The 13719-nt window shown below is 34.3% G+C and overlaps 1 protein-coding gene across 2 annotated transcripts; it reads left to right on the top strand.

The window, feature by feature from the left end:
* The first annotated feature begins 3294 nt into the window (after positions 1-3294).
* Positions 3295-4728, top strand: LOC111632525. 2 transcript variants are annotated; one of them, XM_023376964.1, is made up of 5 exons: positions 3302-3554; positions 3633-3703; positions 4162-4248; positions 4349-4399; positions 4517-4728. In XM_023376964.1, exons 1-5 carry the CDS (start codon positions 3464-3466, stop codon positions 4595-4597), a joined length of 381 nt encoding a protein of 126 aa, XP_023232732.1. In that variant the 5' UTR covers positions 3302-3463; the 3' UTR covers positions 4598-4728. The 2 variants fall into 2 exon arrangements, with proteins under 2 accessions (XP_023232733.1, XP_023232732.1); XM_023376965.1 differs by lacking the exon at positions 4162-4248 and having other exon boundaries at positions 3295-3554.
* Positions 4729-13719: the final 8991 nt, after the last annotated feature.

A 13719-nucleotide genomic window follows, 5' to 3' on the forward strand; every position in this document is an offset into this window, starting at 1 on the left:
GCATTTTGTTCTTCACCTAACATAAAAATATAGCTTTAAATATTTAATGACTTATATTTAAATCATCTTACCTTATAAAAAACTTAGTCAAATAAAACAATTACAGAAATATTAAAATAAATCACTTCGTTAATCACAAAATTGGACGAATATTAAAAGCGAAAACTAAACACGTGCACACCCTGCTCTATGTAAACAGAGAGGTCAGGACTCGTGCTGACGTCACTAACTTGCCATTCCTGGCTAACATTGTAGAATAGGGATCTGGCTATCCTTGTAGTATATAGTCCTTGAGTCAGGACAAGTAATTTTATATATTTAGATTGATATGGCTAAGTCGCATATTTACATGGATAGTGCTGTAAATTGGGTTGACAAGAGATAATACATTACAAAATTTAGCATTAAGAACATTGAAGAATCTAGTAGATGTAAACTCAGTGGGTGTTATGTGCATATGCACAGTACGGTCAAATCGCAGGTTGAACAAATTGGGCGAGTAGCCGCCTACCTTAAATGATATCAGCCAGTCTATCATTGGTTCAGATGTGAGATGTGGCCGTGTCACTCATCTCGCTGGCTATTGGAATTCATGGGCCTGAGTTTTTTTGTATTGCGTATGAAATTCTTCATTTTTGTCCATAGTTTTTTATTATCAAGAATGTCTGCAGGATTGGGGGCCCAGTTGAGTCCTGTTTGGAGACATTCTTTGAAGAGTTCTGCACGTTGTTGGTTGTATTTGTTGCAGCCGAAGAGAAAATATAGCGCATTGTCTTCACTCTGTCCATCACAATTGCAGGTGCTATCGATCTGCTTACCAAAACGGTGCAGGTATGATGCAAAGTTCCCATGTCCTGTAAGGCATTGGGTCACCTCTGCATCTAGGCTGAAGTATTTGGCTTTTTTAAGATGCGCAAGGGAAGGTATAAAGTTGTGAAACATCCTGTACCAGAGCAGTCCCACTTCTGCCACATATCATTGGCTATGTGTTGTAACTGATGTTTCAGAGAGATAGCAGGTAACTTCTTGTAGGTGAGTTTTGAAGACAATGTGCAGGCTGACTTGGCCAACTTGTCGGCCAATTCATTAACTTCGTGGCCCTTGTGAGCTGGAATCCAACTAAACTGTAGGTTACAGTTTCTTCCCAGGTTTTGAGCAGCATTTATCACTTCAGCAGCTAGAACAGATGAGTTCTTTTGGTAGTTTAAAATGTTAAGGGCCACTTTACTGTCTGTAAAGATGTTAATGTTACCCTTATAATACGTATGGTGATTGTCTATGTGTTGGATTGCCTTGCAAATGGCCCATAGCTCGGCCTGAATGATGGTACAGTGGGCCGCGCCAACTTAAGGTGTGCCTGGTATGTCTTGTGACCATTCTTATGGAGGATAACAATACCAGACCCTGTCCCGTGTTCGCTCTTTGAGCCATCAGTATATACATACCAGTTAGTGAAATTGTGCATGGTTTTATCAAAGTTCATGTTTACTTCGTAATTGTTCATGTTACTTGGGTGTTGTTGGAATTCGTTCTTTGCAGGGATTCTGTCCAAATTAGAGTCTTTGATTTGATTTACAAGATCCAGGCAGCCTTCTGGAAGACCACTGTTAGCAATATAACGCTGTATTTTATTGTCTGTCCAGTTATTAAATTAAAGTCAGTCTTAGTGAGGGACCAGTACCAACCCATGTAGTTTCTTTGGATGTGTATGGGAGTTGACGAGGAGGGCATTAGTGACTGCCGTCCTATAGGATTTACATATTTTAATTGCAAAGCTCCTCTGTAAGGAGATGAGTTTACGTCGTACATGGGTGTTTCTTAGCGCCTCATACCAAACAGGTATAGCCGGTTCAATTGCTGCCTTGTAGATAAGGCGGCAGTTGGTTGGCAGTGGGCGACACATTTTCATTTCCAGAAGTTTGTCCACACGATCGGTGTCGCATTCACAGAAAACGTAAGAGAATTACAGTGGGATAATCCGAGTTCTGCCGTAATTGATTACGAATTTCACAGCTAAGGAACAATTTTTATGGTAACAATGGTACAATTTAAAGTAACCTTTAGTGCCTTGCGGGATCACCTGTTGTGCTGACAGTTAAATGGCTAAGGGGTTAAAGCAGTGGCCACCCGAGCTGCAAAATACGTGTTATAATAACAATTCACTTTTCATACTTTCGAAATATATTAAGAACTACATTAAAAAAAATCATACATCTAAAAACTTAAGCTTACATATTCAGCTAGGCCCGCAATGGGGGCGGCCGGATGACCAGGGATGGGGCCCGATATATCGGGAGGGCGAACCTAGAAAAATTTTTTAAACTTCGCCCCGTGGACACTAAGAAGGCCACGTAAGAGGCAAACCTATTACGGATTCGGCTACGCCCACAATTGGGCGGCCGGATGGTGAGGGACGCGACCCGACATATTTGGACGGACCGCACCCGAAAATTTCTGGGGATTTTTCGATCTCGGGTTCCTCAGAGCGATTAGGGTAGCAACCTACCGTTCCCTACCAGATGGAATCGGGATGGTTCGAAAAACCCCAAGAATTTTTCGGGAGTGGGTCCGTCCCGTCTCCCACCACCCGACCATCTTATTGTAGGCCTGTCCGAATTCGTAATGAGCTTACAAAATAGGCCCTTTTCGTACCTATAGAGCAGAAACGGTTCTTAAAAAGCTACTAGCTCTCCGACGGCGATCATATTTTATTGACGTTAGTAATTGCTTAAACAAGGAAAATATACTTTAATTGCTAAATGTTCATAAAACAAATAATGAATTTTTGGGGGTGGTCCGTCCAAACCCATAATGGGTTTGCTAAAAGAGACCCTTTTAGTTCCCACGGGGCGGAAAGAGTTAAAAAGAAAAAGTACAGTAGAGCCTCGATTATCCGACTCAATTGGAGACTGGGGTTGGTCGGATAATTGAAAAGTCGGATAACCGAAAAGTATGAAAAAATCCATTATTAGTGTAGTATATTATTATATCCCATGTAATTAGTATATTAGTATATCGCTATTAACCTACTTCGCGTTGAATTTTCATCGATGTTAAGCCTAACAAAAATTTTTTTATAATAATAATCGTCGCTATTGTATTGTTAAAAATTAAAAAATTAAGCCTCGTTTAAATACTGGCTCCCTTTCACGGTCGAATCAGTGTTGCCAGCTAAAACACGTAAAAATACTATTAAAGTAGCCAAGACGTAGCCAAATATTGTAGCGCCACATCACTAGCGGACATTTGTAATTTGCCGACTAGGACGGTCGGTTAACCGAGGTGTCGGTTAATCGAGGGTCGGATAATCGAGGCTCTACTGTAATTAAAAACATTCAAACTGGATAAGCGTTACAGGAAGAACTGATATGAAAAATAGATACGTTGAGCTATACAGTACTAACAAGTGTTTCGATAAGAGAAATTATAGAATTTCGCTTTGCTTCAATTTCATTTACCGAGAATGAAACTTTTTACAACTTTACTGATTTCTTTAATATCTTTATCGCCAGTTTATTGCTATAACGAAGGTTATTGGGGAGATTTTTTCTGTAGTAAGTATAAAACCAATATTTTTACTAAAGTTGTGTATTTGAGAATCTTGTTTAAATATTACTCTAAAATATTAACAGAAGAAGAAGTCGAGGAGAAAGAAGTATTTCGATGTTTGTGGCCGTATTTATCTTACGAATTTAGAGTAACGGTAAAGCTTTTGTTTCGTCTTATTAAGTATATTTAGACAGTGGGAAGCGATAAACCTGTCGCTTCGAAGGATCCACATTCGAGTTCGAATCGGAGCTCAGAAATTTTTATAAGCGATTTGATCCGAGACAGAATCCCATTGCTTCCATTACGGGCAGGACCGAACCTACGACCAGCGCGAAATACACTTAAAGGTGTAGAGTTAAAAAAGGAAACTTAAAATTTTAGCCGCCCCACTATAGGTTCGGGCAAGTCCACAACGGGTTGGCAGGGGGTGAGCTAAGTGGCACTCCCTAAAAACCTCGGGGCTTTTTCCGCTCATTCGATTTCGATCCCGGGTCCTCCGGAGCGGTGGGCTGATTAATTTAAACGATTAAATTTTTTTAAATCATATAATTTAGTGTAAATAACAAAAGCAAAATTATTTATTTACATAAAAATTACGTATATTATCGTCAGATGGAAACAATAATGAGATGCGCGGGACTTTATAATGTTTACGATTACTTGGAAGTCGTATGTAATCCAAGAACGTTCAAAAATATAGTGAGTTTGTTCACTCGATATTTTATTATTGATTAAAAATATAAAATTTAATAAATATAATGAAATTATTAAACTATAATAAATTTTTGTTTCTAATTAGGCGTTAAAAGTCCAAGACTGCCAACAATGGTACACGCCTATGACGAAATCTGTACGTATTGTTATTATTTTAAAGTATTCAATAAAAGCAGAAAATTACACACGCGCGCGCACATATAAATTATATTAAATACATATTTAAAAAATATACATCAATTTATTTCTATAGCCGGGTGAAGACGGCGATGCCGAAAGCTGCGGATTATTCGGTTCCGTCCACGAAACACCGTACGGATTTCGAATTGAATAAAAACGACAGCTTAAGTCGACAGACTGCGACTTAAAAAGTATAAATGCGAAATTTGTCTGCTTCAGAAAATCGATCTAAAATTTGCTTTCTTCCTTCTCCAAATTGATTACGAATGACGGGATCGTCGTCGTCCTCATTAGGTGGATTCTAATATTTTGAATACGAATTTCAATAATCCTATTGTACATGTAAATAAGGATAAATAGAAATAAAAATTTAAATATATATTTTTAGTCAATTCAACATCTTGTATAAACACTTGTGATTTTTATTTTCTGTGACCCTCCAAATCTCTGCGCCAATGTGTAGTTATTTGTTTCTAACAAGTTCTATACAATTAGTAATTAATACCCTTAAATTCGTAATTGTTGGTTTACGAATGGAAAAGCATCTTTCATCGAAAGCGTAAGACAAACTTATCGCGAGAATAACAAAGGTCGAGACAGATCCCATTTTGGATTCTCCTGGCCGAGAAAATCAATTGTCAGTGTTACAAAATATGAATTTTCGCGCTAATAAATTATAAAATTCTATTTTCATCTCTTAAAAATATCATTAACGATGATAAAAGTTTAAAAATTTCTTAGTAATGCATAAAATGAAGTATTATTATAGAAGAAAGGATTTTTATCAACTGGACGAAAGTAATAAACAGTTGGTTGAGTTTATAGAACTGGTTTATCTAAACATTTCCTTCGTTAATGGAATTACTGTATTGTTCAGATAACGCTATCTGTAAAAGAAGGAACTTATTAAATTTATATACCGTAACGCATTTCCTTTTCTTAAACGAAATCACTGGCAGCTCAACTGGGTTACTTTAAACAAGAAAAATGATTCAAAATTATTAGCGTCTTTGCATTGTCCGTCTCACCAATTTCAAACTAGAAAAAGGTGTAATACAGTAAAACCTGTCTATGGCGACCACCCACGGTTCTTTCAAAAAGTGGTCTTTTAGACAGGTGGTCGTCCAATACAGGTGGTGCTGTAATACCGTATATCCGTACATATTTTGCGCACTTTTTAGCCATTTCTACTAAGCAAAACTCGAGGCTAGCAAATATAAGCGAATTTTTTCAACGATAGGGCTATATTGGTATTGTATTTTATTCTTATCGGATAACCCGATTTACAGGAGTCTTCGTGATATTATAAGACAGATTTAACACCAATATTTTAAAGATTAATACAATACTCGCATTTTCTGGATTATAATGCACACTTTCTTTTTTCCGACTTAATTAATTCGACTCGGTTGTTTTCGTGCGCTCCTCAGTTACGTGTATTACGTCATCAATATACAACCGCGTCTATCTCTCCATCACTTTGCTTTTGGTTTTCGTTAGTTTAATCTTATTTTAACTTTAAAAATACTNAAATAAATAGAATAATAAACAAACAAATTGGAAATTATAGTTTGTTTTCAGATTTATTTAAAATTTAATAAAATTTCCATATTTTGATATAGGAAAGGAGAAAATGTTCATTAACATAAAAAGTTAACATTTAAACTAATACCGATTTAGTATCGTTAAGATATAGAATTATATCTGCATCGGGTAATAATTAGCCATTTTTCATTTATCAGTATGGTAGCACCAGGAAGAATATCAAAATTATACAAAAAAAGAAACCACACACTCAACTGCAGTAATAGTAACTTCAAAGACAAACATTTTTGTCCATCTTGATGGGCCTGCATCATGAGATCTTTATAAAATGAGGGAGAAAGCATAGATATGATTTTGAAACCATAAAACAACACTGCCTTATCCATGTAAGCCAAACAGCCAGGGATAGATGCTTTCTAATCAATGAGATGGACTTTCTAAATGGACCAAATCACAACTTCAGAAAAACTGGAAACTTTTAAGGCATTTATGAAGGAGAATGCATTACTTTTAAAGATTGCAAACTCATATCTACCTAGAAAGACTTCTCTGATAAGCCATTCTTAGTCTTTTCTGTGGAAAAGAGAACATGGGAAATTCTTTGCTTAAAGAAAAAACTAAAGTGGCCATACCCATCAAAGGAAGATAATCCAAAAAATGAAGATAGGTAGTTTTGAGCTGAATGTAAATATAAATGTAGAAAATATAAAGCCTCAAAATGTGGAAAAATCAAGATGCCAAAACAATGTAAGATAGAAGAATCAGATGTGGAAAGAAGCAAATAAAAAAAATATCGAGGCAGTGAAAGAAAGCTAAGACCATTCGAAAATACAAAACGGAAGAGGAAGAGGATCTAATTAAAAACGCCAAGGAGAAGTGATAACTAACACTTAGTTACATTGTTCTCTTTTAGTTTATTAATATTATAAAAAAATATTTCTTATAAAACTTTTCCAAAGGGCATCATCTATCATAAAATATAATATTTTTCTCAGTTTGAATATTATTATTCCAAAATGTTAAATTTATATAAAGAACACTGATGCATTCTATAAACTGAATATTAATTTGTAAAATGCAGTGTATAAGACCTGATTCAGGCCTATGAAGAAGGCTGAAAACATTTGTTTTTGAAGTAACTATTGCTGAAATTTAGTGTATTGTTTCTTCTTTCCTTATCGTACTCCCAGTTCAAATATGTATTGCATATAATTACTAAATGACCAAAAAGAATAATTTGTAATAAACATAGCAGAAACAAACTATTTTCCAATATAATGCAGAAAATTACACCTATTTATTGCAAAAATCTGAATATGGAAAACAGAATATTGCATTTATTCTAATAAACAGTGTGTCATCTAACTTTTCTTTTTTCAGGTTGCAACTATGCAGAAGGAATTCTTACTATTCGAGAATGACTATTATTTCTATTCATTGTAAATTGGACACAACTAATATTTGAGGCCAATTATTAATGAAATAAATCCAGCAACTTCTTTCATTTTATTATTATTTAAGCAATGATGTAACACACAACACATGTTAAAAGTGGAAACACTAAATACAATTTTCAATTTTTTGGTTTAAAATAAGTATAAAATTCCTCCAATAAGTACACTTACTATTAAAATGTCCTGTCTAACTTTTTCATCTTTCACCTGTTTTGTTTATTATAGGGCAATTAGCATTAGAGGCATTGTTTATTAGAATAAATATAGTATTTCTTAAACATATTATGGATATATAACAAAGTTATATCAGTTCTTTTTTTTTGTAGTAATTTCTATTATTTGAAAATTGTTTTCTAAGTCATTACAATTTAATTCAAAAAAGTAATTAGTCATAATTAAATTATTCATAAATCTAAACATTTCTATACATTTCGATAAACAAGTGAAGTTATTTGTACCGATAATAACTTGGCTTAATATGGTTAATTATTTAAAAATTATAGATATGTTAACTTGCCATCAAGGATCCAAAGATTTATCATTAATATTCATAGATGAGCATAAAATGCAATAATTAGGCTGAACTTGAATGATATTTACATTATAGATGTATTTTCAAGAAACTCAATATGAGGAAATCAAGAATAAATTGCCAATAGCAATATTACTAGTGACAGATGGATATGAAAAGGAAGACAAAGTTAACAACTGATTAATTAAGAAAATAGTGGAAGACAAACAGATGATGGCCTTCCATTTGAGGCAAGTATATTTATTATTATTGGTCATTTAATTAAATGTTTATAGTAGAGAAACTTCAAAGAATAAGGCATCATATTTTATGCAGCAACAATGGATTAATTATTAATAATTAAAATATGTCATAGACAATTTCTTGACTTGCGAAAAATCTTTAAAGTTTAAATTATTAATATTTTATAAAAAATTAAATGCTTNATTTCGGACATTTTCCAACAAACTGAAATGAATTTCCTTTGTTGCTAGACTAATTTATTAACACCTGCACCTAATTTCGAGGGTGGGAGAAGTGCCCGGGATGGGTTCGAAGGAGAGTTTAGACTAATTCATTATATTAGGAGGCGGAAACGTTGTTGAGATGGGCTCTTACAATAGTTTAGAACAGATACATTCGCAAAAGTGGTCACTTATTACGGGTGTTGTATGTTGCTTCGGACCAAAAATCGATGCCCGCGGTCGCGTTACACAGGTGGTCGTTTAATACAGGTAACTTATACGAAGACTCTATGGATAAACTATTCCGTGCCAGAAATTTTTGCCCGTTTTGACAGGTGGTCGCCTAAGCAGTTTTCACTGTATTCGATGTCTACCCGAAAACTGCCTTTTAAAAAATTTATACTTCTTATTTTGCGTTTTCTGTATATTTTGTGTAAACTTTATAAAGGCATTTAATCCTAACTAAACGTTGGACCATTAAATTAAGGGGTCGGAACCCAACCAATTTCTTTTCGTAACTCGATTTCTATTCTTCGAAACGATTTCGCAGAGAACAAAGAATTTAAAAGCAAAGAATTATATTTTATCCGCACGAAGATCTAATTTTTAAAATATTTATTGTAAAAATTACATCTTGGTGCAGATAAAATGTAGTTTACTCGACCTAAAATATAAAAAGGCAGATGATTTTAAAATTTATTTAATTAAAGATTTGTCGCTTTTAAATTCTTTGTTCTTTGCGAAATCGTTTCGAAGAATAGAAATCGGTTAGGTTTCGCAGTACTTCCCGACGGTCTTCGGTTCCGACCCCTTAAGGATCGATAAATTTATGCATAAACCTTTCGTTCTCAAATAAATTTTGCACATACAGTATATATATATATATACTCGTATTATACGTTACATTGAATTCTTAAAAGGAGTCGAGACACGATAATCTGGGAACCTCTGCTACGAGACAACGCAAAAAAGAACGGCTTTCTATTAGAAATTGGTCCATTTGGATGTTAGACGCGTAAAGAAAACTCGGAAAACTCCACGATTTCGGATGTACGATCGGAAATACCAGTGCATTTTTCTCACCTACTACGGAACATTTCTTTAATGACGAGTTTTTTGATTTTTTGCGCCCAGTAAATGACGACCAATAACTTTTTAATCGGAAAGGGAATATTTAAAATTTGCAAACCATAATGCATTCAAATTACGGTGTATATAATTGATGATATTTGATCGGCATCGTCTAAAAATGCCAAAGTTGGTGCGACGTGTAAGGGCGCCTTTGTGCCAAGTACTTTTCGGCACCGTTCGCCTAACACAAGATATATCTACTCGTACGTTATATACAAACGCTAAGTTTGTATATTTTAAAACGACATTTTTAAGGGCGGCCGGGAGAGGGGATCCAAGCATTTTAAAGGAAATAATTGTTAGTTTCCAGTTTCCCCACTTAAAATCGCGACTTAGAAAGATTTTGCCCACAGCTACTTAAACACCGTGCCAAATAATAATGGAACAAATACATTTAAACCAGGGCTTCTTAAACTTTTTTATTCACCACCCCATTTATGATTATTTTATATTTTTTTGATCACGAAAAAAATCACAAAGATATACAGTATACATATTTGCGAAAACAATAATGATGTACTACCACGGTTCACTCTTGCGTTACAATGGAACAGAGACAACTGAATACAGGTAACCCCCGTATAAGACGGGAGTTACGTTCCAAAAAAATGCCGTGTTACGCGAATCCGTGTTATACGAAACAAAGAATTAGTGCGAAAAAGGAGGTTAGGTTCCAAAAATTAAAAAACACGCTGTTAAATCCTTATTTAAATCGTATTTATTTATTTATTTATTCATAAGTAAAATACTTTATTATTTAAGTAGATATTTACCAGAGGATTATTCATCCTATATTATGATCTCAGCGTAAGCATCATTAACTGGTAACAGTTTTTGGGTGCGTTCGTTATTAGCGGTCGCTCCGCAACGGGAGTGCGCTGCCGTTTGTAGGCATTTAGAAACGACGGTGAAAGAAAGATGGCGGCGCCCGCACTATCGATGGTATCGTGTGGAGGAATCTATAATTCTAAAATGAGCTTTTAGAGACAAAAGAAGGGTTCCAATTGCAAAATTTAACCATTAAATGAATTATTGTTGAAAGAGCATTCGAAGTAGCCACGAAAACAATCAGAATGCTCGCGCGGAGTTACGCGGAAGTATAAAAGAACGCACCCTTTATTACATTTCATGTTGTACGAGGGTTTTACCCAATTCCCGAACCGTGTTAGAGCGAACCCGTGCTATAAAACCACCGTGTTATACGGGGGATGGTCCCAATTCTCGAACCGTGTTAGAGTGAATTCGTGCTATAGAAGTGCCGTGTTATACGGGGATTACCTGTACACTGAAAAGCGACAACACTAAACTAGTTCACACTACAGTGTTGTGAACCGTTGTCTCGCTGCACCAGAAGTGACACAAAGCGCAACTCGCGAAACCTATGACACAAAGAGTGCCATTTTCAAACTCTCAAATTATTTTCAATATTTTGCATTAAAATCTCGCGACCCCAAATGGGGATTTTAATGCAAAATATTCTTAAACTTCTTAACTATATACAAAATATATAACAAAACATTATACAATAACAAAACAATACTATAAAAAAATATTCAAAAACTTCTTAAACTATGGGTCGCGACCCATAGTTTAAGAAGCCCTGATTTAAACGAATGTGTTGGCCCGAAATCTAGTGGACGTGTCTTTACGAGACATTGCCAATGATTCAAATAAAGCAGAATATAATTTCTTTAGTCTGCAATTTCGAGTACTAATTGCCTCAATTCTCTAACTTTTAATGACTAACAGTTGTCCGGCAATCGGGACCCCGCCATTAAGTTCATTTTTTGATTTTTTACGCCATCCCGCATTTCCACAGTAATTTGGCGTAGCGCTCGGTAGAAAATATATTTAACCACGATTCTCTGTACCGTATTTAGCAGAGAAAATGGTGAAAATTCAAAAGAACTAAACATTAAAGTATTTAATAACAGCCGTGACGAAAATGGCGCGAAAACTATTTGTTGCGATAAAATTCCAATAGTATACAAAGGAATAATGTCCATAGATTGCCATTTTGGGTTAATTTACTATATTTTTATATTAAAGACGACGAACGAGGATGACCTTATTTAGATTTAGCACCGATGAATGATGATAATCGAGATATAAGGATAACGATTTATACGACGAAATTAAAATATTTTGTGCAGTGATATAAAATGCGACTGCGTAACAATGTTTTAAATACGCTGTCTAAACTGCGGGTTTCTTCCCCAGTTTAATATGTGAAAAATTACGAAATATGTGAAAAATTACATTTTGACAATATAATTGAGAATTTCGCTGAAATTGTAGCACGGAGAATAAATTTTTATCATATTGTTTTTAATTAATTTTTTAAAACTTTGTAATATTTCCAATTAAATAATCTATGCAGTTTTATTATTGTATTCTTTATGCTGTAGATAAAATAATTATGTACAGGATGTTGTAAGATAATTTAATATACTACTTATACCTTGTATGCTGGCATGGTAGTCAAATTAGTAGCTGCTTGCCCCCGTACGTCATACCTTTCCTTTAACAATAGAGTCGTGCCGGACACCTTTCGTGGAAAAGTTTTAAATTGAAACAACATACCGGTTTGCATCGGAAGTTCGTATATGGTTAATCGGGTCCTTCTGCTCCTAAGGTTTCCATAGGTGGTCTCGAATTTCGTCTATATACTCCGTTCTCGAGATTAAGGAAAGACGGACAGACGGACAACAGTGGGAATTTACGGGTCTACAATTTTTTCAAATTGCAGCCCAACGATGAAAAAGTACCGGCGGACTTAAACTTAGATGGGTATTATAGTAGCTTATGGTAATTCATATAATAAGATCATATACATTTTTAACTAAAACTTTTCAACATATATGCATACATTATACTGGTACAAAAAGGGATGCGAGTAAAAGAACCTAACATAGACCGAGCAATTGCTAAAAAATCTTCACCAGAAAAGCTTGTATTGTGTATTGGGGTTACTAGTAAACATATTCGAGCCAAAATCATTATCACCAATAAAATAAAAATAGTTTACATAACTTAGTACCGCGAAAGTAATGCAGCTTATAGTATATTGTACTGTAATATCCATCTTTGCTTGCACCTTACCATTTGTATCAGTAATGCATCGTGTTGAACTACACAATTTATTACTATTGGAAACAATATATGTAATGTTCGTTTAAACAGAAGTTTTATTGTTCTGTTATGTCAAATAAATTCATCAAATATGAATTTTAATGAAATATTTACGATGCCTGTTGAAGTTACAGTAAGTGGTACACAGGCAGCAAAATGTTAGAGAACGTTGACTCGTTTACCACTCTGTTCTACGAACAGGGTAAAGATTAACTTCATACTACATACTAAGTGAAAATGATAAAAATTCATAATTATGGATCCAAGACAGAAATGAAATCGCAACACACACTCACGATTGATATTTATCTGGCAGATTTTATTTCAGGTATGAGACTACAGATGAATTTATTACAATCTCCTAAAAGAAAATATACAATATACAGCATTTTATTTTTTATCGAATAACAATAAATGTATTTTATATTGAGAGGAATTAAACAGTAAGGAAATACAGACTTTACAGTCAAAACAAAATGGAAGCACATCAGATATATAAGTTTGAGAATCGACAATATTAAACGAGTATAACTATGGCTTTATTATTACATTTCTGAGTATATATATATAAACTAGAGACTCCATTGTTGTAAGAGTTTTAACTTTGGCTCCATATTGAAATGCTGGAAGGATTTCTTCCTGAGTTTCACCCAAGGCACCCGGGCTATTGTGGTGAATCTGATGGAGTTATAAAAGAGCATGGAGCCGACAATATGAAAAATATTGATTTGCTGTTATTACTCGATAAACTGTGCATAAAATAACTAATTGCATTGGACTGTTTGCGTTTATTATAACTGAGCTGTAACGTTAATTTAATTGGAAAATCATTATCTGTAGAAGAAAGTTATAATGAAAAACAGTGCGCAATTATAATGCCCGAATTATAAATACAATTTTAAACAAGCAAATTTTATAAAAAGATTTGTGATGATTCAAAATATTAAGTGCATGTATCAATACTTAAACGTGTTGAGTGGATTATCAACAATATTAATTCAATTTGTTTAGTCAGGATAACAAATATATTTAAATCATT

This window comes from Centruroides sculpturatus, unplaced genomic scaffold (assembly GCF_000671375.1).
Source record: "Centruroides sculpturatus isolate CEXI.00-Female unplaced genomic scaffold, Cexi_2.0 scaffold612, whole genome shotgun sequence".
In the NCBI taxonomy this organism is placed as follows: Eukaryota; Metazoa; Arthropoda; class Arachnida; order Scorpiones; family Buthidae; genus Centruroides; species Centruroides sculpturatus.